Source organism: Falco peregrinus, chromosome 20, assembly GCF_023634155.1.
Source record: "Falco peregrinus isolate bFalPer1 chromosome 20, bFalPer1.pri, whole genome shotgun sequence".
Classification (NCBI taxonomy): Eukaryota; Metazoa; Chordata; class Aves; order Falconiformes; family Falconidae; genus Falco; species Falco peregrinus.
Window position 1 is genome coordinate 152,109 of NC_073741.1, and position 27,019 is coordinate 179,127.

Genomic DNA, 27,019 nt, shown 5'->3' on the forward strand with positions numbered 1-27,019 from the left:
GGCCCCCCCTCAGCCCTTCCTCCCCACAAAAATTCCCCCCAATCCTTCCCCCAGATCCTCGTTTTTTTTTGCCCCAAATCCCAGCGGAGGAAGAGGGGAGCGGGTGTCCAGCCCCCGAGGGGGGGAAGCGGTCGGGAAAAGGGGCGGAAGTGGCGGAGGGATCCGCTTCCCACCTGGTTTTTCCTTGGCCAGCTGCTTGTCGAGCGCCAGGGTGGTTTTTTCCTCCTGGATAAACATGCGGTCGATCATCACCATCTCGGCGGAAGGGCTGACCCTCTGCGGGCGGGAGGAGGGGGGAGGGGGGGGGGGGGGGAAGAAGCAAGCGGATGTAGAAAATTAATTAAAATTTCACCAACGGGGGAGGGGGGGGGGGGCTCGTTAGGGCGGCGGGACTCACCCGGGACTCCTCCAGGAGCAGCAGGGCGGTACTTGTTGAGCATGGCCTGCGTGCGCCGCAGCAGCTGCGTGGACACCGCTTCGAACTCCTCGTCCACTGCGAGGAAGAGGAGGGGGGGGGGGGGGGGGGTGGGGGGTGGGGGGGGGAGGAAAAAAAAAAATTGGCTGTGAAAAGGCCAAAGGGGCAGGTCACGGGATGGGGGGGGGTGGTGGGGCTTGAGCAGCGCGTTCGCCCGAAGGGGGGGCACCCCAAAAAATAAAGGGTCCCGGGTTTTCGTCGCCGAGATCATTAAAAATTGTCTACAATTTGGTTTTGGATCATTCTGCACAACGTACAGGGGCTGTGATGAGATCTCTGAGCGATTCCAGCTCAAAAATCCTGGAAAAAATCGCCTGAGGGATTTATTTTTCGAGGGGACGCGCAGAGAGTTTCTCCTCAACGCCAAGAAACCTGCTTTTGGGGTTGGATTTATGTTTTTAGGGTTGGATTTACTTTTTTTTAGGGTTTTTTGTTTTAGAAAATCCGGTTTCCTACCGCTCCAGCACCCCAAAAAATAAAGGGTCCCGGGGTTTTCATCGCTGCGATCGTTAAGATTTATCTACAATTTGTTTTTTGATCATTCTGTACAACGTACAGGGGCTGTGATGATTTTTCTGAGCGATTCCAGCTCAAAAATCCTGGAAAAAATCGCCTGAGGGATTTATTTTTTGAGGGGACGCGCAGAGAGTTTCTCCTCAACGCCAAGAAACCTGCTTTTGGGGTTGGATTTATTTTTTTTAGGTTTTTTTTTTGTGGTTTTTTTTTTAGAAGTCCGGTCCCCTGCTGCTCCGGCACCCCAAAGAATAAAGGGTCCTGGATTTTTATCGCCGTGACCGTTAAGACTCGTCTACAATTTGTTTTTTAATTATTTTGCACAACGTATAGGGGGCTGTGATGAGAACTCTGAGCGATTCCAGCTGGGAAATATTGAAAAACATCCCCTCGGGGATTTATTTTTCTACGGGACGCGCTGAGGGTTTCTCCCTACCGGTAAGAAACCTGCTTTTGGGGTTTTTTTTGGGGTTTGGTTTGGGTTTTGTTTTTTTTTTTTGTAAACCTGTGGTCCCCCTGGGGAGCTCACCCTTCTGGTAGTCTCGGGCGGGAGGGCAGCATCCCCTGGTAGACGTGGTAGGGCAGGAGGCGCCGCAAGGCGTCGTCGAAGGAGCGGAACGAGGTTTTGTAGTCGGGGTGCAGCACGGCGCCCTGGTGTTTGTGCAGCTGCTCCAGGAAACTGCCGGGAAGGAGGAAGAGGGTGAGGAGGAAGCGCAATTCCCCATTCCTGGCCTTTAGGGGAGGAAAAAGCCAGGAAAATCCACGGGAGCCGGACCCCCGGCGGGTGGTTTAAGCCCCCCCACCCCGCTGCGCTCACCAAGCCTCCTTGCTGGGTTGTAGCGTCGGGGTTTTCTTCAGGCCGAGCTTCCCGTCGTACTGGTGGGAGAAGGAGAGGTCAGGGGGGGGGCTGTGCTGGGGAAAGGGGGGGGGGATTCATCCCCATTGGTGGGAAGGGGGAACGGGAGCGCTGTGGCATGGGGGGGAGGGGGGGGTCAGGGTGGGTTATGGCTTCGATAAAGCTTTTGCTGCGTTTAGAGCATCTCTCGGGTTTGGAGAGAGCTAAAACGAGCGCAGCAAACGTCCTGCGAGGTATAAATACACATATGAAAAAAATGATCTACCTCGACATAAATATATATATTTATATCAAATTATCTACTCACCAGCGGCTGGCCTGGCACGGGGACCGAGGGCACGAGCTGCGGCAATCCCTTCCCGACGACCGGGATGGGGACGGGCCCTTTGCCGAGGTTCAGCCCCGAGACGGAACTGATCACGCCGGGCTTCGTCTGCGGCAAAACCGGGAAATTAATCACCGTCTTTAATTAACCGAGGCGCTAAAAGGCCGAACCGGCGGGGGAAACCGGCCGCTGAGGCATCGCCGGTTAGCTGGCAGGCGGCTTCCGCGCGTCCCCGGTGTAAACGCTCCAGTTCAAAACGGTTATTTTGGGGGGAAAATCACAAATTATTCCCGATTGCGCTTCCAGAAATCCGCGCCAACAACCCCCCACATCCCATTAAACCATCGGTGAGCAAACGAGGAGGAGCCACCAAAGCCCCCTCCCCAAAAACGCGGCTAATACCGGCGGGAAGGGGGAATTCTGTGTCGTTTTCAGAGGTTGGCGGCGCTTGACAAGTGGGAAAAATCCAGATTTCTAGAAATTAGTTCTTCTTTTTTTGATAAAATGGAGCGGAGATGCATGAAAATCGCTTCCTCACCTGCAGGGGCTGCTGGATGGGAAGAGTCGCCCCCGACTTCCCGGGGGCTGCAGCCCCTTTCCCGGTGGAAATCGGCGCGGAAACGCTGGAGAAGGTCTTGCTCTCCGCAGGAACCGGGGCGGTGATACCTGCCGCAACACAGAGCAGGGCGCGGGGTTTCATCTCCAGCCCACCCACAAGTACCACCCCCCGGACCCCCCCCAGCACCTTTCCGCCCAGATTTGACCCAAATCCCCCCAAAACCGGAGCAGGACTCGCCCCTTCGCCCTTTTCTCGCACGCTGAGCACCCTTGGGTGGCTCCGTTCTCCCGAAGCAACGGTGCCCACCGTCCGGGCTGCCCGTGCCCGGGGTCTGGGATGCTCTTCCAACATTTGGGATGCTCCTCCCAGCGTTTGGGATGCCCTTCCCAAAATCTGGGATGCTCTTCCCAACATTTGGGATGCTCCTCCCAGCGTTTGGGATGCTCTTCCCAACGTCTGGGATGCTCTTCCCAACGTTTGGGATGCTCCTCCCAGCGTTTGGGATGCTCTTCCCAACGTCTGGGATGCTCTTCCCAACGTCTGGGATGCTCCTCCCAGCGTTTGGGATGCTCTTCCCAACATCTGGGATGCTCTTCCCAACATCTGGGATGCTCTTCCCAACATCTGGGATGCTCTTCCCAACGTCTGGGATGCTCTTCCCAACATCTGGGATGCTCTTCCCAACGTCTGGGATGCTCTTCCCAACATCTGGGATGCCCTTCCCAACGTTTGGGATGCTCTTCCCAAAATCTGGGATGCTCTTCCAAACGTCTGGGATGCTCTTCCCAACATCTGGGATGCTCTTCCCAACGTCTGGGATGCTCTTCCCAACGTCTGGGATGCTCTTCCCAGCGTTTGGGATGGTTTTCCTGCTGTCTAGGAAGCTCTTCCCAACGTTGGGATGGTCTTCCCAACACTTGGGATGCTCTTCCCAGCGTTTGGGATGCACTTCCCGGTGTCTGGGATGCTCTTCCCAACGTTTGGGATGCCTCTTCCCAACATCTGGGATGCCCTTCCCAATGTTTGGGATGCTCTTCCCAACATCTGGGATGCTCTTCCCAACGTCTGGGATGCTCTTCCCAACATCTGGGATGCCCTTCCCAATGTTTGGGATGCTCTTCCCAACATCTGGGATGCTCTTCCCAACGTCTGGGATGCTCTTCCCAGCGTTTGGGATGCCCTTCCCAACGTTTGGGATGCCCTTCCCAACGTCTGGGATGCTCTTCCCAACGTCTGGGATGCCCTTCCCAACGTCTGGGATGCTCTTCCCAACGTTTGGGATGGTATTCCCAACGTTTGGGATGGTATTCCCAACGTCTGGGATGCCCTTCCCAACATCTGGGATGCCCTTCCCAACGTTTGGGATGCTCTTCCCAACGTTTGGGATGCTCTTCCCAAAATCTGGGATGCTCTTCCAAACGTCTGGGATGCTCTTCCCAACGTCTGGGATGCTCTTCCCAGCGTTTGGGATGCTCTTCCCAACATCTGGGATGCTCTTCCCAGCGTTTGGGATGCTCTTCCCAGCGTTTGGGATGCTCTTCCCAACGTTTGGGATGCTCCTCCCAGCGTTTGGGATGCTCTTCCCAGCGTTTGGGATGCTCTTCCCAACGTCTGGGATGCTCTTCCCAACGTCTGGGATGCCCTTCCCAACGTCTGGGATGCTCTTCCCAACGTCTGGGATGCCCTTCCCAACATCTGGGATGCCCTTCCCAAAATCTGGGATGCTCTTCCCAACGTTTTGGGTGTTCTTCCCAACATCTGGGATGCTCTACCCAACGTCTGGGATGCCCTTCCCAACGTCTGGGATGCCCTTCCCAATGTTTGGGATGGTATTCCCAATGTCTGGATGCTCTTCCCAACATCTGGGATTGCCCTTCCCAACGTCTGGGACGCCCTTCCCAACGTCTGGGATGCCCTTCCCCAGCACTTGGGATGCTCTTCCCAACGTCTGGGATGCTCTTCCCAACGTCTGGGATGCTCTTCCCAACATCTGGGATGCTCTTCCCAACGTCTGGGATGCCCTTCCCAACGTCTGGGATGCTCTTCCCAACGTCTGGGATGCCCTTCCCAACGTCTGGGACGCCCTTCCCAACGTCTGGGATGCTCTTCCCAATGTTTGGGATGGTATTCCCAATGTCTGGGATGCTCTTCCCAACATCTGGGATGCCCTTCCCAACGTCTGGGATGCTCTTCCCAATGTTTGGGATGGTATTCCCAATGTCTGGGATGCTCTTCCCAACATCTGGGATGCTCTTCCCAACATCTGGGATGCTCTTCCCAACGTTTGGGATGCTCTTCCCGGCGTTTGGGATGCTCTTCCCAACGTCTGGGATGCTCTTCCCAGCGTTTGGGATGCCCTTCCCAACGTTTGGGATGCCCTTCCCAACGTCTGGGACGCCCCTTCCCAACGTCTGGGATGCCCTTCCCAGCATTTGGGATGCTCTTCCCAACGTCTGGGATGCTCTTCCCAACGTCTGGGATGCCCTTCCCAACGTCTGGGATGCTCTTCCCAACGTCTGGGATGCTCTTCCCAACGTCTGGGATGCCCTTCCCAACGTCTGGGATGCCCTTCCCAACATCTGGGATGCCCTTCCCAAAATCTGGGATGCTCTTCCCAACGTTTGGGTGTTCTTCCCAACATCTGGGATGCTCTTCCCAACGTCTGGGATGCTCTTCCCAACGTCTGGGATGCTCTTCCCAGCGTTTGGGATGCTCTTCCTGGTGTTTTTCCCCGTGGAGGCAGCACAAACCTGTGGTGGAGGGCGGGAGGGCGGTGGGCGCGTGGCTGGCCGCTGTGGCGGTGGTCACCGTCACCGTTTGGCCCTGGCTGCCCACCAGGACGGAGGAGGACGGGCCGGTGAACTGGGCGAGCGCGGGGGGGGCCTGGCTGCTGGGGGGGCTGCTGCTTCGTTTGCAGGATGATCCCTTGGGGCACCTGGGGGGGGGGTGGGGTGGGGGGGGAGAAAAAAAAACACAACAAAATGGAGAACGAGCCCCAAAATCCATCGCTTTTTCACCCGGGAGCAGGAGGAGGGAAGGGACCGACGGCTCGGCCGATCCCGGCGATCCTGGCGCTGGATCCCGGCGCTGGGAGACGGACGCAAAAGGAGCAGGGAAAAAAAAAAATAAAGTGCCTGCCGAGCCCTGCCCCCCACCGGTTACGGGGTCTAAAAACCCCCAAATCAGGCCAATCGCATCCTCAGAAGGGGAGTTCTAATTAACACGTGGTTAATCAGCTCCAGCGTTGCCCCTGTCGCTGCCTTTCCCCCCCCCCGCCCCCCAGCAGGGATAAAATAACGAACGGCAGTTTAATTGTAGAAACCTGGCGGGGGGGGGGTGTGTCGGGTGCTTTCACCCCCTCGCACCCCCCCCCCTCGCTGTTATCGAGGGCTGGACCGGTCCTAGAGCATCCCTCCTGCATCCCTGCATCCCACAGAGCCCCTCCAGCACCTGCCCCGCCCCCCCCCCAGGTGACAAGAGTGGGGCAGGGTTTGGCTAAGGACAGGTCTCGGGGGATGTGTGGGGGGTGGGGGTGGAGGTGGGGGAGGGGAGCCGCTTTGCCAAAGGCCTTTTTCCTCGTTGGATCCACCAAACCAAGACCCCCGTCGCCCCCGCGGCGGACGCTTTCCCGAGGGATCCACGTGCGACGACAGGCGGCAGAGCCGGACGTAACCCGCGGCACAGCACCCCGAAACCCCCGTTTCCCCCCCCCCCCCCCCCCCCCAAAAAAAAGGAGGCAGCCCCTCGACGGAAGGAGCCCCCCACCCCAAAACTCAGGATCTGTTCGGGAGGAACCGACTGGGATCTGCTTCCTGTTTGGCCCGGGATCCCTCGGCTGCCCGACGGCGGGAGGGGGGGTGGGGGGGCGCGCTTCGCCGCGCGCTTCGCCGCGTCCTTCGCCGCGCTGCCTCCCCTCCGGCCCTACGCCCGGCCTGAGAGCCTCGCCGCTCCTGATTTACCTGCTGGAACCTGTCGAGTATTTGCTTCTGCTGAGGAGCGGGAGCGGGGGGAGCCGGGAGGGTTTGGAATTGGTTCGGGACCATCGGGAAGCTCCTCGGCTGCTCCGCGCTCAGGTGGAGAGCGTGGGTGGGGGTGGGGGGGCTTGAGCTGGGCCTGGGGGGGGAACTGCAGTTGGAAATGGGGGGAAGGAGCGTGTTGGACCTCGCTCGGCGCCGGGAGCTGGACCTGGGGCGGCGGGGGGGCTTCTGCCTGCGCCGCCGCCGCCGCCGGTTGGAAGGGGGGCTGGGGTTGGGAGGGGGGGGCGCAGGGGGTGCTGCCCCCCCCCCCAGCGGGGAGGAGGCCAGCTGGTTCTGGATGACGTAGAGGCCGGGCAGGGGGGCCTGCGGGGTGCAGGAGCGGGGAGAGCGGCTCGGAGGGGGGCCGGGAGAGGGTCTGCGGCTGGGAGGGGGGGGCGCGAGTGGGGGCGGGAAGGGGGCCGGGAGAGGGGTTGGGGTTGGGAGGGGGGGGCGGGAAGGGTGGGGGGATTGCATTTGGGAGAGGTGGGCGGCCGGGAGCTGCGGGCTCTCCCCCAGGGGAGGATGAGGTAGCGAAGGGGACGGGGATGCTCCAGGGAGCTTCTGCTGCCCTGCGGGTAACTGCAACAGAGAAGGAAAGAGGAAGAAGTTAGTCCAAGCCCAGGAAGTTCTGCCCGGAAGGTGCCCACGGGTTTCCTCTGTCAAAACGCCTTCGCACGTCGCCCTCGGAGCGGCCGCCTCCGGCAAAACCAGCCCCTGCTCTCGGCCACCCTGCCCCAAGCCCCCGGGGGGCTTGCCTGGCCCCTCAGCGGGGCTTCTAAAAGCGGTTTTGGGGGGGGTCAAGGTAAAAAAACCTCAAAAACCAACCAAAAAAACCCCAAACCCCCAAACTTCAGGAGGGCACGTGGCACGGCTTCGCTGGGGATTCCAGCAGCGGCTCCACACCACCGGTGTCTCTGCCGAGGGGGGTCCAGGAGCCGGGACACCAGGGGGGGTTTGAAGCGTTTTTTTAGATTTTTTTTCCCCCAAAAAACACCCTCAGGGGGAGGGCTGGGTGCACCCCGCTCTCCTTTCTTCACCCCAGGAAGGGGGTCGGTGGCCGTCGGGCTCCTGGGGGCTACCGAGGCCGGCCCTGAGGGCGATTAGAGTCATTTGGAGCTCCTAATTGCTATGGAAGTATAAAGAATTGGGGCTGGGGGGAGGGGGGGGAATACAGAAAAAAAAAAAAAAAAGTAGTAAAAAGGCTCGGGCCGGCTAAAAACAGCAAGTTGCGAGCGAGAAGGGAGAGGAGGAGAGCAAGCGGCGCGGGGCGGCAGCAGCGTGGGGTTAGTGAGGACCTGCAGGCAAGCGAGCAGCCAGGGGGATGGGGGGGGATGGGGACACGCGGGGGGGGGGGTCCTGCAGCCCCCCGGCTTGGCCCACCCGGGGCTGTGAGTCAGGGTTTTTGGGGTGAAGGGGATGAAATTCGCCTTCGCCCAGCGATGAACGGCCGGAGCCGCTTCGTTCCGGGCGCTTCTCCCTGCTCCTCGTCCCCCGCGCGGAGCCAACTACGGGCGGCCCCGGCGGAGAAATCCCGACCGGGGGAAGAGCCGGGTACCGGCGAGCGGGGGGGGGGGAAATTCAAACCCCGAAAATTCAAGCGCCGAAAATTCAAACGCCGGGAGACAGCGGCCGCCAGCCAAACCCGCGGCTGTGCTGCTCCCCCAGCGTAGGGTTTTCCAGTTTTCCCTCCGGGAACTGCATTTCGGCGTTCTCCTCCTTCACCCGCCCTCTCACCGCGTTCCCGGCACGAGGGATCCCGCAGGAGAAGGTTCCGGCGCCCGTCGTGTCCCCCCCCGCAACACCCCCAACGCCGCCGCCTTCAGCAGGTGGAGGAGGGTGGACGCGACGCCCGAGCGTCACCACCCGCGTTAAGACAGTGGGGGGGGGGGGAAGAAACCGGTGGAACCGGGACGGGACGAGCGCTGCGCCGTCGCCTTCCCTCTATTCCCGAATCTCAGCGGCATCGGGAGCTTCCTCAACCCGCCGAGCCCGCTCCGACTCCGACCCTGGGTGCCTGGTTTTAATCACGCCGGGATGCCGGGTCGACATCAAACGGGTCGACATCAAACGGGTCGACATCAAACGGGTCGACATCAAACGGGTCGACGCGGATCTGCGCTACTCGTTCCGCCAAAAAAAAACCCCGCCGATTTTAAAGCTTCCCGCTATTCAACTACTACTAAAACCACCACTAATTAAAAAAAAAAAAAAAAAATTAATCAGAGCGCTCGCTCTCTTCGCGCTCCCGATTATTCGGGGACGTCGGTGGGTTACAGACCTTCCCCCACCTTGGTGAGTTTAATAAAACACCTGCAGCGGTGCCGAAAACGTCACCGAAGCCTTTACCTCCGTACGACCCGACGAGACGGCCGCGGCCCTCGCTGCACTGCCTTCTAGAGCTGCCCGACGAATGGAAAAGCTCCGCCTCGAGCTAACGAAGGGGGAGAAGCCCGAGCAGGGCTGCCGCCATCTGTGCCGCGACGGTAGCTCCGGTGCGGCGAGGGGGACGGCGCTCGGTGACGCGCCAGACCCGCTCGCGGCGCCCGGGTAAGATTTTAAACACCTGCTGAGGACGGGATCGGCGCTGGGGGAAGGCGCTGGACCGCGGGAGCGCTCCTCGCGCGAGCGGCGCGTCAACCGAAGCCGATAGCGCGGTCGTGCCGCCGGTCAAGCGGGCCGCCGGCACCCGCCGGGAGCGGGGCTCTACTGACCTGCTGGAGGAACATCTGCATGGAGTCCTGGTTGATGACGGCTCCGGCGGCCGCTTGCCCCAGGATGATTTTCTCCGGGCTGGAAGCCAAACCGGGGCTGGCTTGAGAAGTGACGGGTTGCTGGGGGGGCGGCGGGGGCGGCACGTTGAGCTGGAGCGGGGCGGGCGGCTGGGAAGCGGTCTGGACGGTGAGGATGGAGGACTGGTCGGCGCTGGGCAGCGGCTGCGGCTGGCCGAGGCCGGGGCTCTGGCTGCTGGTGGCGGCGGAGGCCTGGATGCTCACGGCCTGGCCCAGGTTCTCCGGGGCGTTGAGCATGGCCACCTGGTTGGGCAACGTCACCCCCTGGATGACCGTTTGGCCCGTCTGACCCAAGGAGGCGGCTACCGAGGGTTGGCTTTGGGTGGTCAAGCTGCCCGCCAACGAAACCGGCATCTGGAAAAGGGCCGGCTGGCCCACCTGGCCGGGCTGGAGCTGGATGGGGGCCGAGAGGATGTGAGCGGTGCCGTGGGCGTTCTGCGAGGTGAGCACCTGGCCCAGGTTCAGCTGCCCGGCGATGTTCTGGTTGGTGAGGATCTGGTTGGTGATCAGCTGCCCGCCCGGCCCTTGGCTGGTGATGATGTGGGCCTGGCCCACCGGGGTGGGAGGTGGTCAGGATCTGGCCCCCCATGTTGGCCTGCAGGGCGGAGAGCTGCTGGGGGATCTGCACGGCGGAGGCGCCCGCCAGTTGCCCGGGCAGGAGGAACTGGTTTTGGCCCTGCAGCATGGCCTGGGGGACGTGCTGGGCGGGGATGACGATGCTGCTGCCCTGGTTCAGCAGGTGGACGCTCATGGGCTTGCTGAGGGCCTGCTGCTGCGGCGGCGGCTGCTTGAAAACGTTGGCTGGGAGCCCCTGGGGGAAGCCCGACAGCACCACGTTCTGCCCGGCTTTGCCGGCCATGAAGGTCAGGTTCTGCTGGGCCTTCTGCTGCTGCAGGGCCGCTTCGTTCTGGATGGTCAGCGTGTGGCGTTGTTGGAGGCGAAGGGCTTGGGGGTGATCTGGTAGAGCTTCTGCTGCAGGACCCCCGCCGGTTTGGGCTGGATGGGGGTGGGCGTCCTGTGGATGATGACGTTCTGGGCCTGCACCAGGGGGCTGCTCAAGTTGGAGGTGACGGTGAGCGGCTGGGAGCCTTGCGTCCCGGCCACGCCGCCCGAACATGGAGTTGCCGTTGAGCGTGGTGGTGGCCACCGCCGGCAGGTTCTTCTGGATGACCAGCCCGGCGCTCTGCGGCGAGACCCCCGCGGAGGCGAGGGTGACCTGCTGCTGCTCGGGCGCCGTTTGGGTGATGTAGCTGCCGACGGGCATGGTGGCCACCTGGGAGGGTTGAACCTGCTTGGCGATGATCTGCTGCGCCGGCTGGTTGATGGCCATCACCTGCTGCCCCACCACTTGGATGGGCCCGATGCCCAGCGTGCCGCTGGGGCTGCCGTTGGGCAACCCCTGCAGGTTGGAGATGGGTTGGATGGTGACGTTGCCCAGGTCCCACCTGCTGGAGGAAGGGCTGGACGCTGATGGCCTTGTTCACCACGTCCGCCCCCACCGACTGCTGCACCAGGGCTTGGTGGGTCAGGACGGCGGGCGGCTGCAGCCCGATCAGGTCGGCCCCGCCGGGGAAAATCTGCGGGGTGCCGTCCGAGGCCGCCTGCACCACCGGCTGGAGGGTGGGAAGCTGGAAAGAGCCCAGATCCAGTTCGGCTTCCGCCTCCAGCGTCTGCTCCGTGATGTTGGCCTCCTGCAGGCTCTGCTGGAGGATGTCGCAGGGCTGCTCCGAGTTCTGCAGGTTGGCCCCGCCGCCCGCCGGCGAGCCCAGGATGTCATCTTCTAAAAAGTCCAGGTCCACGCTGGTGGGGGGCTGGCTGGGCTCGGCGCTCAGGTGGTTGCCGGAGGCCTCCTGGACGTGCAGCTGCCGGCGGAGGGGGAGAGGAAAGAAGGAGACGTTGAGCTGGGGCAGGGGGGAGGGGGGCTTGGAGGTGACGCTTTTGGCCGGCCACCTCGGCGGGGAGCGGGCCCGCCGTGCCCTCGTGCCACCCCCCGCAGCTGGCACCCCGGGGGGAACGCGCCGCCGCGTCCCAGGGGCGGCAGACCACCCGCTTGCCCGGTGGGGGGGGGGGGGGTCACAGGCGCCCCCAGGATGGGTTGGAAGCTCTGAGCTTCGAGCCGTTGCCCAAACGAAGAGCTCGGGGTGGGGTGGGGGGGTGTCCCTCGCTTCCCCCCCCCCCCCCCCCCCCCCTTAAAAAATGACGGGATGGGAAAGGGGAAGGGCATCACCTGGGGAGGGGGGGGGGGAAACCGCCGGGAAACCTCAGCCCAGGGGGGGTGGGGGGAGTGAACCCAGCGCACGCTATAGGCGACCCTCCTATAGAGCCCTATATTGCCGTACGGCGAGCGCCACGCCACGGGGAACCGCGGCAGGAACCGATAAGCGCCACGCAGCCAGACCCTGGGGGCCCCCGCCGGCTCCGAGAGATCTGCTAAGAAGAAATCTACTCAAAAAGGATCCAAAAAATCCACGTGGAAGCGAACCTCAACTCCTAGGGAAGCCTACGGGTTAAGAGTGTCGGCAGCTCGACCCACGGTCTTTGTAAAACCAAAAAAAACCAAACAACCCACCCAAAACATAAATGGAAGGGAAAAAAATAAAAATTAAAATAATCATCCAGGTTCTTATTACAATGGAACTGGAAATAGGGGCTGGGGGGGAGGGGAGGGGGGGAAGGAAAAAACAAACCCAAAGAGACCTTCATGCTTAATGTTATCCATGCAGAGTAACGCATGCTCTTGGGGGGGGAAAAAAAAAAAAAAAAAAAAGATTTTTAGGATTTACTTCCATGCATTTCACCCGGCCTGCAAGGGGAGGGAGCGCTCCAGCCCGGGGGAGCTGGGAGAACGGGGATTTTCCTCCTCCCAAGTGATTTTTCCGAGTTTTTCCGAGTTCTCCCTGCCGCACGGCAGCACCCCCGGCTCCTCCATCCCGTTTTCCAGCTCCAAGCTCGCCCCAGGTCAGATGCGCCGCCGCGTCCGCACGCGAAAACCGACTTTTCCTTCCCCTCCCCCCCCCCCCCCCCCCCCCCCCCCCCCAGGATCCACGGGGGAACCTGTGGGGGCCGTTTCTCTACCAATCTTGGGGAATAATCCCTGCGTCCTGCCTTTTTGCCTACACCTGGGAAGCGGATGAAAAAAACAAGCCTAGGAAATAAAAAAAAAAAAAAGAAGAAAAAAGAAAAAAAAAAAAGGGGGGGGGGGAAAAAATAAAAATATAAGGAAAGGTTTCTAAGCTGACGTTCCCCCGAGGATAAATTAAAAAAATACATACCCCAGCACCTTCAAAAAAGGCACTGGCTGCATCTCCCTGTGTTGTCCAGGAGATCATCACTGTCAATCTGTAATTAAAAAAGATTTTATTTATTTTCTTTAGATAGAGAATGAAAAAAAAAATATGGAGGGGAAAAAAAAAAATAATTAAAAAAAATTAAAATAAAATGCAGAGCGCTGATGGAAAGCGCCGAGTCCCTCCCCGTCCCCGTCTCCTGCCGGCACGCAGCCTGTGTCGGCTCCGAGCGCCCCAAAATCCCGATGCGAGAGCTGCCCGGAGCGCGTGGCCGGGGTCCTACAAACTCCTCGAAGCTAAAAAGGATCCTGAAACTCGGGGGGTGGGCTTTCTTTAGAAAAAAAAAACCTCATTATTTTAAAAAAAAATAAATAAATAAATTGAAGGAAAATGGGTGTGCAGGTGTTGTCGTGGTGAAGAGAATCGAGTTGCCGCTCACCTTTTCGGATCCATGTAAAAAATCGTTCAAGGCCTGAGGGTCGCTGCAAAAACAACGAGACGAAAGCGTTTAGGGACGCAGCGCGTGATCCCCTTCGGAAAGGCGTGTTTCTAATTAACGCCGCCACTTAATTGAGGGCTAACGACGCTGGACACCCACCCGTGCCACGGAGGCTCGGCTCGACCACGTGGACCGGTGCTCGCCGGGCACTTGGCCTCTCCCACGCCACCGACGCTGCCCCTCGCTCCCCTTCCCCCCGGTTAATTGCGTGAAGCCCCAATTACCAACGGCTTCCTAATCACCCTAAACCCCTGGGGGAAATTAGCCCGCGTTGGCCGTTGCAAGGGATTCATCCAAAAATGTAAAAAATAATAATAATAATCGGGGGAACCCGCTGGCGAGCGTCCCCAGCCCGGTGCTGCCGATGGTAAGGACGGGAGCGCAGCGCGTCGATCCCTAAAAATCCCAACAAAACGCCCACCTGGGGACACCGAGAGATCCCAAACGGGATTCCTGCGTGGGATCCGCGCTTTCCTCACGCGAAATTCCGTTAAACCTCCCCCCCGCCTCCCCGGCACAGCCCCGGAGGAGCCCCGAGCCCCCCCTCCCCAGCTCCAACCCCCCCCCCCCGCCGTCAACCAGGAGGGTTTGTACAGCCGGTGTGTTTTCGTGGTTTACACCTTGGAGGAGTTTTGGGTGTTGGGAGACACAACCCGGCACCGGGGAAGGGGCGGTGGGGGGCTGAGCCCCCCCGGTGCCCACCCCAAGAGGGCAGGGGAGCGCCGGAGCGCCGCGGTGCGACTTACCAAATTACATCTAGCAGGCACCGGCCGTCTTCATCATCCATGTCAACTGCAAAAAGCGGAGAGGGAGAGAGCGGGTTAACGCCAGGAGAGCCCCCGCGTCGTGCTCGGCTTCCCCCCGCTACCCCGGTAACGTTCCGGAATGTTCTGAAGGGGAGATGTGAACTCTGATTGGCTGAGGCTGCAGCCAATAGGATGCAGCGGAACCCCACAGAACCCTGTGGAACTCTCTGGAACCCTCTGGAAACGGATTCCTGGTCAACATTGACCAGTGACCGAAAACCTAAACTACCTAAACCCTAAAATCTTAAAACTAAACCCTTAAAACTAAAAACCCTCAACCCCGTTAAACCTAAAAACCCTAAAAACCCCTACGGAAGCTGAACCCTAAACCCCTTAACACCCTAAACCCCTTAAAAATACTAAAACCCTCACCAACCTAAACCCTAAAATCCCTAAAAAAACTTAACTTTAAAAACCTTTAAGCCTAAAAACTCTTAAATCCTAAACAATCTTAACGATAAAAACCTTACACAGCCTAAAAATCGAAACAACCTAAAACCCCTAAAACACCCTTAACCCTAAAAACACTGAACGCTCAACGACCTAAACCTTAAAAACCTAAAACCCTAAACCCCCTAAACCCCCTTAACCCTAAACCCCCTAAAAACCCTAAACCCCCTTAAACCTAAACCCCCTAAACCCTAACCCCCCCCCCCAAATCCTAAAAAACCTTACCTTAAAAAACCTTTAATCCTAAAAACCCTTAACTTTAAAAGCCTAAAACCCCTAAACCCTCTTGACCCTAAACCCCTAAACCCTAAAACCTCTTAACACCCTAAAACCTAAAAACCCTAAAACCCCTGAACACCCTTAAACCTAAACCCCTTAAATCCTAAAAAACCCTAAAAAAGCCTTAACTTTAAAACCCTAAACCCCCTAAACCCTAAACCAACACCCTTAAGCCTAAAAACCCTAAAAAATCTAAACCCTAAACATCCTTAAACCTAAACCCCCTAAACCCAAAACACCCGAAACCCCTAAAAATCCTAAAAAACCTGAACTTAAAAAACCTTTAAGCCTAAAACCCCTAAAAAACCTTAACTTTAAAAACCTAAAACCCCTAAACCCCATTAACCCTAAAACCCATAAAACCCCTAAACCCCCTTAGCCCTAAAACCCCCCAAACCACTAAACGCTAAACAACCTAAACCTTAAAAACCCCAAAACCCCCCAAAAACCTAAAAAAACCCCTAAACCTCACCCCCCCAAACCCCAAAGGGGGGGTCCGGAGGGGAATCCCGTCACCCCTCCAAAGTGGCGCGGGACAACCGGGAAGCCAAAAAGCCCACGTTGGCCGTTGAAATGGATTTATTCAAAATTTTACTATTAAAAAAAAAAAAAAAAAAAAAAAAAAAAATTGGGGGGAACCCACTAAGGAGCATACCCAGCCCGGCAGCGTGTGGATCCCTAAAAATCCCAGCAAAAACGCCAGCGAGCCGGGACGCCGCTGGGTGGATCCCCAGCCCCAGCGCCGAGGGATCGGCTCATCCCGACGCCGCTCCCGTCCCTCCGGCGCTCGTCCCGGTTTTCCCCAACCCGGGGCTTTGGTTTCACCCCAAACCCCCAAACCGGCAGCTTTTTGACTTATTTTCACCTCGACACGGGGCATCCAGCCAGCTGACGGACCTCCTGGGATCCTCAGCACCGGGATCCTCGGCGGAGCAGATCCCGGCACCGTGGCGGGGCAATAACTCGGATCCCCAAAATCCCACGTTTATGTGGATTTACCCCTCGGTCTTCCCTGGGGGGGGCAAAACATTTTCAGAGGCGTTTTGCTTCAGGAGGTGAAATCCAGGATTTTCCACCGATAACCCGAGATCCGGCACCGGGTGATCTGGTGGATCGGCAGGTGGAAACCCCTTTTTACAACCAGTTTTAGGGAAAAATAGTGGGAGTTTGAGTTTTGTGGTGGTTTTTTTTTTTTTCTTCCCCAGTGTTTCCCCTCTTTTTCTCACACCAGCTCCAAACCTCGGGGTTTGGAGGCGCAGGATGAAACTCCTTAACGAGACACAATTAATAAAGATTCAGATAACGAGAAAAAAAAAAACCCAACAAATCGGCCGCTTCAACAGGTTGAAAAAAGCAAAAAACGGAGAAACTCACGGCGGGATGAACACACCTGTCACGTGCAGCCCGTGGTACTGAACAACCTGCCTTTTTAACGAGCGCCCGTAATTATTTCCAGGCCTGCTAAATGAATAACCTAAATATGACAGCCAAAGCTCCCAGCCCGCTTGATTAATTAGCCCGGAGAGCCCCGTCGCCCCAAGAGCCGGCACCGCCGCTCCGCCGCCGCCAAGACGCCGTATTTTAATTTTTCCGCCGTTTCTGACGTTCCGCCGAGCAATTTAGGAAAAACGAAGCAACTACCGAACGGTGGGACGGAGCAAACCTCCCCCGCGCGCAACGGCGCAGCCCCCCGGGAGCGGAGCGCTGCGCCAACCCCCCCCTTCAAATTTATCTATTTATATTTATAAAGTTTTTTTCCGCTCCGGCTTTCTGCCCCTGCTCCCGTAACGGAGCCCTGGAGGGGGGGGGGGGGGGGGGGGGGGGGAGGGGGATGGATTTACGAATTAACGAGCTGGTTTGCTACCTGGATTTCTGCCTTGTCACTCGGTATTGATTACAGCCGGCTCGGGAGGAGGAAATTAAAAGCGTTTTGTCAAACGATGCGGTACGGCGGCCGCGCCCCGGCGAGGAGAGCGGCTCCCGACCCCCGAGCTCCGCGCGGGAATCGCTGTTGGGCAGAGGCAATATTCCTGGTCTGATTTCTTTTTTTTTTTTTTCAGGTGGGTCGGGTCCGTTATCGCTAATTAACGGATGGGAGGGAGGGGCGGGGGGGGGGGAGCCCGAATCTGTTAAAAATTGTTAAATGCAAGCGGTGTTGAGAAGCAGGCGGAACCCCCAGCGGCCTGAATTCTCCCCCCGGAGAGAAATCTACGGTCATTCCTTAAATCCGCGCGATAAAATCACCGGGATTTAACCAAGCGTCGCGCCCGGAGAGGAGCAAGCGTGATGTCCCGAGCGGCGGGGCAGGGGAGTTGGGATGTCAGCGGAGAAAAACGTGCTCAAAGCAAATGAAAAATAAGAGGAATCATTCGTTAAGGGATTGGCGTCGCACCTTCCCGGTCCCACCGCCGACCTTGCCCGGCTTTTCGCGCTCCCGTACTTTGGGCCCTTTCCTCCTCCGAATCGCCCGGGAATCGCGTTGGGATCTGGTGGGGAGGGGGAAGAAAGACCCTCGAGACAAACCATCACGTGGCTCCCGTACGAATCAAACCTCTACGGCGCCGTTTTAAACGATGTTAAAACGTTTTTTCAACAGATGAGACGCGCTTGGCGCTCAAATCCGGGGGCCGGCACCCCAAGTGGGGGCTTCCCGCACGCCCCCCCCTAAAAAGTTATTTCCAGAGTTTGATCCCATCCCGACGCCACAATCCGACGCTTCTGGCGTCACCCCCCCGACAACGGCAGGTCGCGCACGCAGGGCTGCGCTTAGGACCGTGCTTTGTCAACGATTTTAATTTTTTTTTAAAAAAATGAGCTGGGAAAATGCTTGACGCCCACGCTAAAGCCGTCGGGGAAGCGGAATTTCGCCCCGTTTACAGGAACAGGAAGATGATGGGGAAATAAAACCCCAACCTGCTTTCAGTGTCACCGTCCCACGCTCGTTTTATCCTGGTTGCCTCGACCAGTAACTCCCCGTTTTGTTCCGGGACCATCTTTTGGCAAGAGCCGCGTCGAAGCATTTGGGCCGCGGCGAGTAGGTCCGGCTCGATTTTATGACACGGTAAGACTCGATAGTGGATTATTTTTAGGTCTCGCCCGCACGCCGCGTGCTCGCGGAGCCGGGAACGATGCAGGGAAAAGCCTTTTGCCGGCATCAGGGAAACGCTGAGCTTTATGACCCGCTTCAGCTCTTAAAAAAAAACAGGCAGAAAAATTGAAAAATAAATAAATGGAAGAGATTCCAGGCGGTTTTCCTTCTCCCACAGCAGGGGGAAGCCACATCCCCTAATTCCCAGATTATTCCAGCAAGGTCCCGTGGGGAAAAGGAGCCCCTTCTGCCGTCGGAGTCCTATCCGCAGCCCGCTCCGTAATTGTTAATTATTCTTTGTTTTATCGTATTTAAGACACTACAATTATTATCCCCCCGTGATTTCGCTTCCCTTTGTAATTAGAGATAATGATTAGAATCTATTTGGTGTTACACCAGGAACGCCCGGGAAGCTGAGGAGAGCCTGGACGGAGCGAAGAGAAGGGGACGGAGAGCGGAACCGCGGCGCCGAGCCGCTAATTACCTGCGCAAGACGCGGGGAAAAACGAGATGGTGAGCGCTTTGGATCGTAGCGTGAGGGGGGAGAAAGGCCTCATCCTGCCCAGGAGGAGCAGCGGTTCTTAGCAGCGGGCACAAAGCCCCAAAATCCGCGGGTTATCCAGCGGGAAGGTTCTTCCCTTCTTCCTCCTTCATGGCCTCGCCAGGAGCTTCCGAAAAACCCAACAAAAAGACCGAGACGGCGGAACGTCGTCCGGAGGGGCCGGATCCGTGGATGCGGCTGGAGCGGAGACGCCGGATCTGCTCTGCAACGGTGAGGTGTCGTCCAGGGGCCGGGCGCCCCAACGCTTCCACGCCTGGAGAATCCAGCTTCGCCGCGTCTCATCCATCGATACTCCGCGTTACCGGCACCCGTGGCGCCGCCGCGGCGCATCCCCGGGATGACGGGAAGAGGAGGTGGCCCGGTACGGCGAGCCAGGATACCCAGATGGCGATGAGAGTAACGCGTTTCTTTACAGCCCATCGTTCTCCCTCGCTTCTACTACGGGATTACTACGCCCCGGTGGGATTCTGGCTGGAAAAGCCCCCCCCAGATACCCCCTGCCGCAAACAGACCCCTCCTCTGTCCCCGACACCGGCCTTCGACACGCAGCGCGCCCCAGTTTTTGTGACTGAACAGACCAGTCACCTCGCTGGTTGGATTTTCCTCCGTCCCTACTCTTCGGAGAAAACCAAAATGTGATTTTAAAATACACGTAGCGTGGCTCAGAAGCCTCGAAAAGGGCTCGGGAGAGGGAGCCGGGCGGCCCGAGGAAGTTTTCCTCGTCTCGAGCAAATATTTTCCTCTTCCAGACACGGTCCCTTTTCCTCTCTCCGCCGAGGAAGACTCAATTACACCTCGTGCGGAAAGTTTATGTCCTCACCCCCACCCCCCCCACCCCCCCCGATTTGGCATTTTCTTTTCGGTTTTATTAACGCTGACTTTGACGCCTTCGATTTTCTCAGGCTGCCTCTTCTCAAGGTCACGGGTGGAAAGATGCAAGAAGCCACCAGGGTCTGCTGAGAGCATCGGCGACACTCTAAAAAGCGAGAAAAATCAAATGGAAAAAAAAAAATCCTCTGGGAAAAGCGAGCGGAGGAGATGGGAACCTGCTGGCGAGCACATTTCCGTGAGGGAAGCACCAAATATTTCCTCCACTCTCTCTTTCACGCCATCAAGGGTTAAATTTATCACCAGCTTCCCCAGGGAACAGGAAGAAAGCCTCCGGGAAAATCACGGGATAAAAGGAAAAGCGCCCGCCGGAGTTTCTCCTTCCCTGAGCCAGTAGCTCCGCATCGCTTCGTTTGTCTCCCGCTCCGAGGGCCCAATTATCCCTGTGATCACCGGGATATCGACGATAAACCACCGTGGATTTTAACGATTCTTCCACCCAGCGACGATCCACCTGGCAACTCCACTGAAACCGCAGATATTTTTATCCCAAGAAATTCCGGAGCTGGAGGTAAATCGCGGCAACCCAATCGCAATGGGTCACACCAGCCGCTGCGTACGAGGTTTCCGTTACCGTCAGCGGGGAAACCCCTGTTCCTCGTTACCTCACCGTTAATTAATTAACCTCGTGGACCTTCTCCAGGCTTGAGGACTGGCGGTTTATACTCCAGAAAGGGATTTTAAAATATCCCGGTTTTTGGACCGCTCAAGGTGTGTTTGCAAATCCTACGAGCAACAACAGGAATCGCAAGCACGCGTACAAAGAAGGTCCCTATTTCTCCGGTGTCATCCTCTTCCCCACCCCCCACCCCACCCCCCCCAGCATCCCAGCAGATTTATCCATTCTGAAAAAAAATAATTAATAAAATAATAAAATAAACCCACAAGGTGCGTCGGGTGGGTGAGAAGGGCAAACCTCCCGACAAGAAAAGCATCTTCCGGGGGGGGGGAAAAAAGCTGGAAGTTCTAATTTCCCCAACAAAAGCATCTTCCAGCGGGGAAAAAAACCTGGAAATTCTGATTTCCCCGACAAAAGCATCTTCCAGGGGGAAAAAAAAAAGCTGGAAGTTCTAATTTCCCCAACAAAAGCATCTTCCAGGGAAAAAAAAAAGCTGGAAGTTCTAATTTCCCCAACAAAAGCATCTTCCAGGGGGAAAAAAAAGCTGGAAATTCTGATTTCCCTGACAAAAGCATCTTCCAGGGGGGAAAAAAGCTGGAAATTCTGATTTCCCTGACAAAAGCATCTTCCAGGGGGGGAAAAAGCTGGAAATTCTGATTTCCCCGACAAAAGCATCTTCCAGGGGGGGAAAAAGCTGGAAATTCTGATTTCCCCGACAAAAGCATCTTTGGGGTGGGGGGTGTGGGGGTGTGAAGCTGGAAAAAAGCTGGAAATTCTAATTTCTGCATTGAGGGATTTGCAGACTCCGCAAGAATCCTGCCGGGAATCGAGGAAATCTCCATTTCAATGCAGCGGACCTGCAGGAATGCGGTGGCTTTCCCCAGGACAGGATTTGAGGAAAGGATTCCTCCAGAAATCCACCCGGGGGCTCACGTTTCTAAGCAAACAACCCCCCCAACTCAGAAACTAAACCGGTTATCTTTTATTTCCACGGTCCTAATAAATATTTGAAGTATAAACACTCGCACGTTTTTTTGGGGGGGTTGTTTTTTGTTTGGGTTTTTTTTTCTTTTTTTCTTTTTTTTTTTTTTTTTTTTTTCCCCCTAGCAGAAACTTAAAAAAGGCAACAGCCCGGATTCTGAACATACCGACGACAAACGCCTATTTTTAAGCTTGGAATTAGCGTTTCCCACATTTCGCCGCTCTCCCAATGGATTTCTCAACGCCTTTTCTTTTCACCGGCTGGCGACTCGATCCGGCCAATTCCATAAATCCTCCTCTGGCCGTAATTAGAAAGCAACCGTCGCCGCGCTAGAGGAGAAGGTTACGCGCAAAAAGTCCCCTCTGGGCGTGAAAACTCTGTCTGGAAGTTTTTGGAGACGACGCCTGAAGTAATAAGGGAAACGGGGCGCGAGGTCCAGCTTCCACCCTGGCACCATCACCCTAATTAGGGCTCCGCAGCCACTCCAGGAGTAATTAAACCACCGTTTTGACCCAACGACGTCAACAAATTCCACCCCTGGGAGCAGGGCGGTTTGTAGCCCCGCTATTCCTTCGTAAAAATAAGAATTAACGACAAGGCTTCGCTCCTCCCTGGGATTTTCCATCCCACCCCATTACTGCTCGTTAGGAATAACCCTCGTTAGCCTCACCGGGACACCCCCCCCACACACACACGGCCCAGGACGGGAGGAGAGCGCTCGTGTTTTACTAACCTCTTGCTTTTAGCAACTCTGTGCCAACTATGGGTAGGAGAGGAGATACAGAACATATTTGCTTTATGCAGTCATACTGTAAAGGAAAAAAATAGAGAAGGGCCGTTACACCACCGATCCCGACGACCTAATCCAATAAAAAAAATAGAAAAAAAACCCAAAATAAAACCACCACCCCAAAAAAAGCAGAAACGCGGAGATTTTAAGGGCAACGGGTCTGTTTGAAGCCTTAGGGCGCAATATAAATATAAATTGGAAAGACAGGGATGGACAAGGTGCTCCTTTTTTCCATTCAGGGGTTAAGGTAGGAATTCCCTGCAATAAAACTCGCCGGGCTCTGGCGGTGCGGCCAGATTTGGCTATCTGTATTATAAATTCCCTATAACCCAGAAATTAACGTGAAAATTCCAAAAGGTGATGGCTCCCCGGGACAAATCCCAACAAAACAGGGAGCGTCGGAGAACAATTCCTCCGCGCCACGAAGTACGCCCGGAGCATTACACCCGTTTCGGAGATCACAGCACTCGTAAAATTCCAGCCACCAGGAATGGAGGGTTCCAACATCCGCCGGATCCGGAGCTGGAAACAGAGGGAACAACAAACCCATCTTGTACGACACAAGGGGCGATGATCCCGGTTTGGAACAGGCCCCAGGAGTTCCAATCCCACGAATCTCGAGGAAACAAGTCAAATCTGAGGTCACCGAGGTGACTTTTTTTTTTTTTTTCTCCCCCCAAGTATTCTCCTAAGATTGTCACTTGCTGCGCTGCGGAATTCCCTCCGGGATGCTCCCGGGGATGTCTCCGTTACTACCAGGCTCTCCGATATCCAGCTGAATGCCGCGCTCGGCGCTTCTTTCAGCCGCCTGGGGCTCCAGGAGCTCCCGTTTCATTTCCAGCCCTTCAGGTGGGTACTGCAGCAACCAAAGTCTGCGTGCTCTCCTCCAGGGATTTCTTTATTTTTGAAGACCACGTGTGGAGGGAAAATTATTTTCTAACTCTTTTAGTAGGTGCTTTCGAGCGGTGAAAAGGAAGAAGACTCGTAAATGAGCGATGCTGCACTTACATCCTCCTTCCCCGGGAAATTACTCTCGACTGCCGAAGCAAGCCGGCGGCGTTTGTTCGCCGTTTCCATTGGGACAGGTGGAAAATCCAGGAGCGTGAGACTCCCCACTTCCCCGGTGGAAAGAGGAAAATCCCAGGATGTGGCTCCCTCGAGCCACAGGCAGGCGGGAGCTGCAGGTGAGGGCTGCCCAAGAGCAGCACCGGATGCTTCTTCCTACGGGAACGCTGCTAAAAACGAAGTAAAACTCACCGGCATACGGTTTCTAGTTAACTATGACGGTAAAAAAACCGATTAAATCCACCAAAGCGAGTCCTCCTGCCCGGCATCACCGTAACTCCTTCCCCCACCCGCCCGTTCTGCCGCGCCGGACAAGCTTTGCCTTCGCAGCAGCGGCAGGGACGAGGCCACGCCGCGGCGAGGACGCTCCCAGCGCTGCCCCGTCCCGAGGCGCTGCCGGGAAATGTCCCATTTCTGGGTCAGGGAATCGTTTTCCCCGGCGGCGAGGACTTGCACCGTCCCGGGCCGCCCGCCCTCCCCTCCCCCTGCGCAGCGCAGGATTTACTTGGGAGCTTTTTTTGCTCGAAATCATTTCCAGACTCGCATTCCCTCGACCGCAGCGGGAGGAGGAGGAGGAATACAATGGGAGCAAAGCGCTGGCTTGGCGGGGAAGGAGGGAGAAACTCGCTGGGGCTGGAAGGGGGGGGGGGGGGGGGGAGGAAGAGGAAGATGCGGGGAAGGAGCTTGGCAAACGCTCCCCGTTTACCTCCACGAGCCGCCGTGGCGCTTTTTTGGTTCAAATTTAGAGCTATCGCTCGTGGGTTTGTCGTTGGGCCTTATCCCGGCGGGATTTTTTTCCGCTTGGGAAAGGTGTGCGGTGCTGGCGGACGCGTGCCCTCGCTCCGCAGAAGAGGTGAATCCCGCGGGGAAGGCCTCCTCCACCACGCAGATTTACGAGCCCCGAGCCTCCGACGGCGGAGGCGCAGCACCGGGACTGGCGAACGCAACGGTGGGATTTATTTTTAAGGGGGGAGAAAATTTCAAGAGAGAAAAAAAAAAATAAATAAATAAAAAATCAACACCCAAAACCCAGGAGAAACACACTCAATACGCAGAGTCCTGTCGGGAAACAGGCCTGAACCTGCAGCACCTCCCCAGAGGCTGGAAAGCCGTCAGTGGCCGCCGCTTTTAATGACAGCTGATGAAAAAAAAAAAAAAGAAACACCAAGAAAACAGAAATGTTGACAGTTTTAAGCTCTCCCAACAATTCTCTTCAGAAAATAGCCCAGAAATTGTCCGACATGCGGCCAAAAAAACCAAACCAAACCAAACCACCCAACTCGGTGCAGGTGAACGCATCGTCGCACGCAGATCCCTGACCTTTTTGTCGGAACGGCGACGAATGTTTCAACTCCTTATGGCAGCAGAAACCGCTTCCAAACACGCGCTGAATGTAAACCGAAGTATTTTTGCCCTCTGCCTGCAGCCAGCCCCGGCCTCCGGCCTCCACGAGCCATGGGAGAGCCTTGTTTTCCCGGCGGATGCTCCGCTCTCTCCGGGACGGCGAGGAAAAGGATAAAAATCGGGTTACATTTGCTGCCGGAGAAGGCGAGGAGAGAGGGTTGGGGGCAGGAGGAGGAATGGGGGTTGGAGGAGAAGCGTGAGGGGGTTCACGGGGGGACAAAGCCGCCGCGGCGGGGTTTTGGATCCGTCGCCCGACGGTGGTTGGGGATTTTGTGCGGCGCGGCAGAGCTCGGGGTTTACACTGAATAAACTTGCGGAAACGCGGAGCCGAATTTTCCCAGCTTTGCCAAACCCAGCCGGGTAAAAGGCAGAGGAAGACGAGGCTCCGAGCTGGTGCACCCGTGATGGCCTTTTCCAAGGGGTTTGGGGTATTTCAGCTCTCAAACAGCGCTCCTCAAGCCCAATCCATCCCATAATACACCCCCCCAGCCACATTCCCACTCCGCATCGAACCCAAGGCACAACGGAGACGTTTTCTATGGAAAATAAGTGACACCCGCCTGATGGGTGACAAATACGGCCCAAGGAGAGGCGAAAAACGAACGTTCCCATGCAGGTGCCGACGGAGCTGCCGCTGCCAAAAATGGGGGTTTTGGGGCCAAACCGCTTCTAAACGGACACGGGGGAGCGGAGGATTTACACCAGGAGCTGCTGCTCTTAGTAGTGAGGAGGGAAAGGTGCGGCGTCACCCGCAGCCGGCAGACGAGGACGCTCCTCAGGCTCTGCACCGGAACAGAAACGTTAATTCCCCGATTACGGGAAAAAACGAACTCTCTGAGTAGGGAAGGCACCGCCGGCGGGGAACGGGGAAACGTGACGGAGGCGCAACGGGGGGGTCTACTCGCAGCGGGATGAGCGAGGGGAGCGGGTCTGACAGCTCCGCACACCGCAGCCCCCTTGCAGGAGCAGGTAGGGAAGGGGTGAAGGAACAAAAGCTTTGGCTTCGCCAACCGGCCGTGGCGGAGGGATGGCGGGAGCTCGAGGGATGGCGGGAGCTCGAGGGATGGCGGGAGCTCGAGGGATGGCGGGAGCTCGAGGGATGGCGGGAGCTCGAGGGATGGCGGGAGCTCGAGGGATGGCGGGAGCTCGAGGGATGGCGGGAGCTCGAGACACCCGGTTCATGCGGACACATCGAGCTCCGCACCGAAATACCTGCGAGAAGCAAAGAGTGCGGTAACAGAGCGGTGGTGGCAATCTGCCTGTTTTTTTACACCAAAAATTCCACTCTACTACAGGATAAAACGTAGCTACTACTGAGAAAAACCCTACGCTGCTAACGTGACGGTTTTGAGGATGCATTTTCAACGTTCCTCTTTCCTATAGCGACTTAAATTTAGCACGAAAGTCTCTCACGTCGCGAAAATTCAAGTGGAAAGAAACACCGAGTCGCAAACCGTTCCCCTCCGCTTTGGTTTCTTTTTTTCCTTGGGGAAATAAAAGAGGAAAATGCTCGGGAAGCCCAGCCTCAGCCGCGCAACGGGAAACACCCCCGGCATGAAGCCCCCAAAAGCTGCACGCAAAACTCCGCCACACTCCCCGTGTCCCCCCTGCGATTGACACAAAGAGCCTCCTCCCACCCCTCCCCTCAAAAAAAAAAAAAAAAAAAAAAAAAAAAAGACTCGATGAGATATTTAAGGATTAAATCCCTGCAGGATGCAGCATTATTTAGGGGCTCCCGACGGCTTCCAGCCTCCGTACTCCTACTCAGGGGATACTACACGGGGCTTCACTTCCAGCCTCCATGCTCTGACTCAGGGGATCTTCCAGCCTCTATGCTCTTACTCAGCGGATACTACATGGGGCTTGACTTCCAGTCTCCGTACTCCTATTCAGGATATACTACATGGGACTTGCAGCCTCCACGCTCCTACTCAGGACATACTACACGGCGCTTCACTTCCAGCCTCCACGCTCCTACTCAGGACATACTACACGGCGCTTCACTTCCAGCCTCCACGCTCCTACTCAGGACATACTACACGGCGCTTCACTTCCAGCCTCCACGCTCCTACTCAGGACATACTACACGGCGCTTCACTTCCAGCCTCCACGCTCCTACTCAGGACATACTACACGGCGCTTCACTTCCAGCCTCCACGCTCCTACTCAGGACATACTACACGGCGCTTCACTTCCAGCCTCCACGCTCCTACTCAGGACATACTACACGGCGCTTCACTTCCAGCCTCCACGCTCCTACTCAGGACATACTACACGGCGCTTCACTTCCAGCCTCCACGCTCCTACTCAGGACATACTACACGGCGCTTCACTTCCAGCCTCCACGCTCCTACTCAGGACATACTACACGGCGCTTCACTTCCAGCCTCCACGCTCCTACTCAGGACATACTACACGGCGCTTCACTTCCAGCCTCCACGCTCCTACTCAGGACATACTACACGGCGCTTCACTTCCAGCCTCCACACTCTTACTCAGGACATACTACACGGCGCTTCACTTCCAGCCTCCACACTCTTACTCAGGACATACTACACGGCGCTTCACTTCCAGCCTCCACACTCTTACTCAGGACATACTACACGGCGCTTCACTTCCAGCCTCCACGCTCCTACTCAGGACATACTACACGGCGCTTCACTTCCAGCCTCCACGCTCCTACTCAGGACATACTACACGGCGCTTCACTTCCAGCCTCCACGCTCCTACTCAGGACATACTACACGGCGCTTCACTTCCAGCCTCC

General features: G+C 56.9%; 1 protein-coding gene across 1 annotated transcript; it reads right to left on the bottom strand.

Annotated features, from left to right (window-relative positions):
* Positions 1-173: 173 nt before the first annotated feature.
* On the bottom strand, positions 174-24,160 carry BICRA (BRD4 interacting chromatin remodeling complex associated protein; the record flags this gene model as incomplete). The annotated part of the gene is given in 21 exon segments (XM_055792485.1): positions 174-276; positions 398-421; positions 423-493; positions 1,518-1,536; positions 1,538-1,667; positions 1,806-1,864; positions 2,152-2,277; positions 2,708-2,835; positions 5,479-5,626; positions 5,628-5,663; positions 9,456-10,085; positions 10,087-10,455; positions 10,458-10,643; positions 10,645-10,971; positions 10,973-11,395; positions 12,806-12,841; positions 12,843-12,872; positions 13,260-13,302; positions 14,066-14,111; positions 21,727-21,802; positions 22,792-24,160. Coding segments are annotated over 21 exon segments (3,079 nt in total), but the record flags the coding sequence as incomplete, so codon positions are not given.
* Between the last annotated feature and the right edge of the window lie 2,859 nt (positions 24,161-27,019).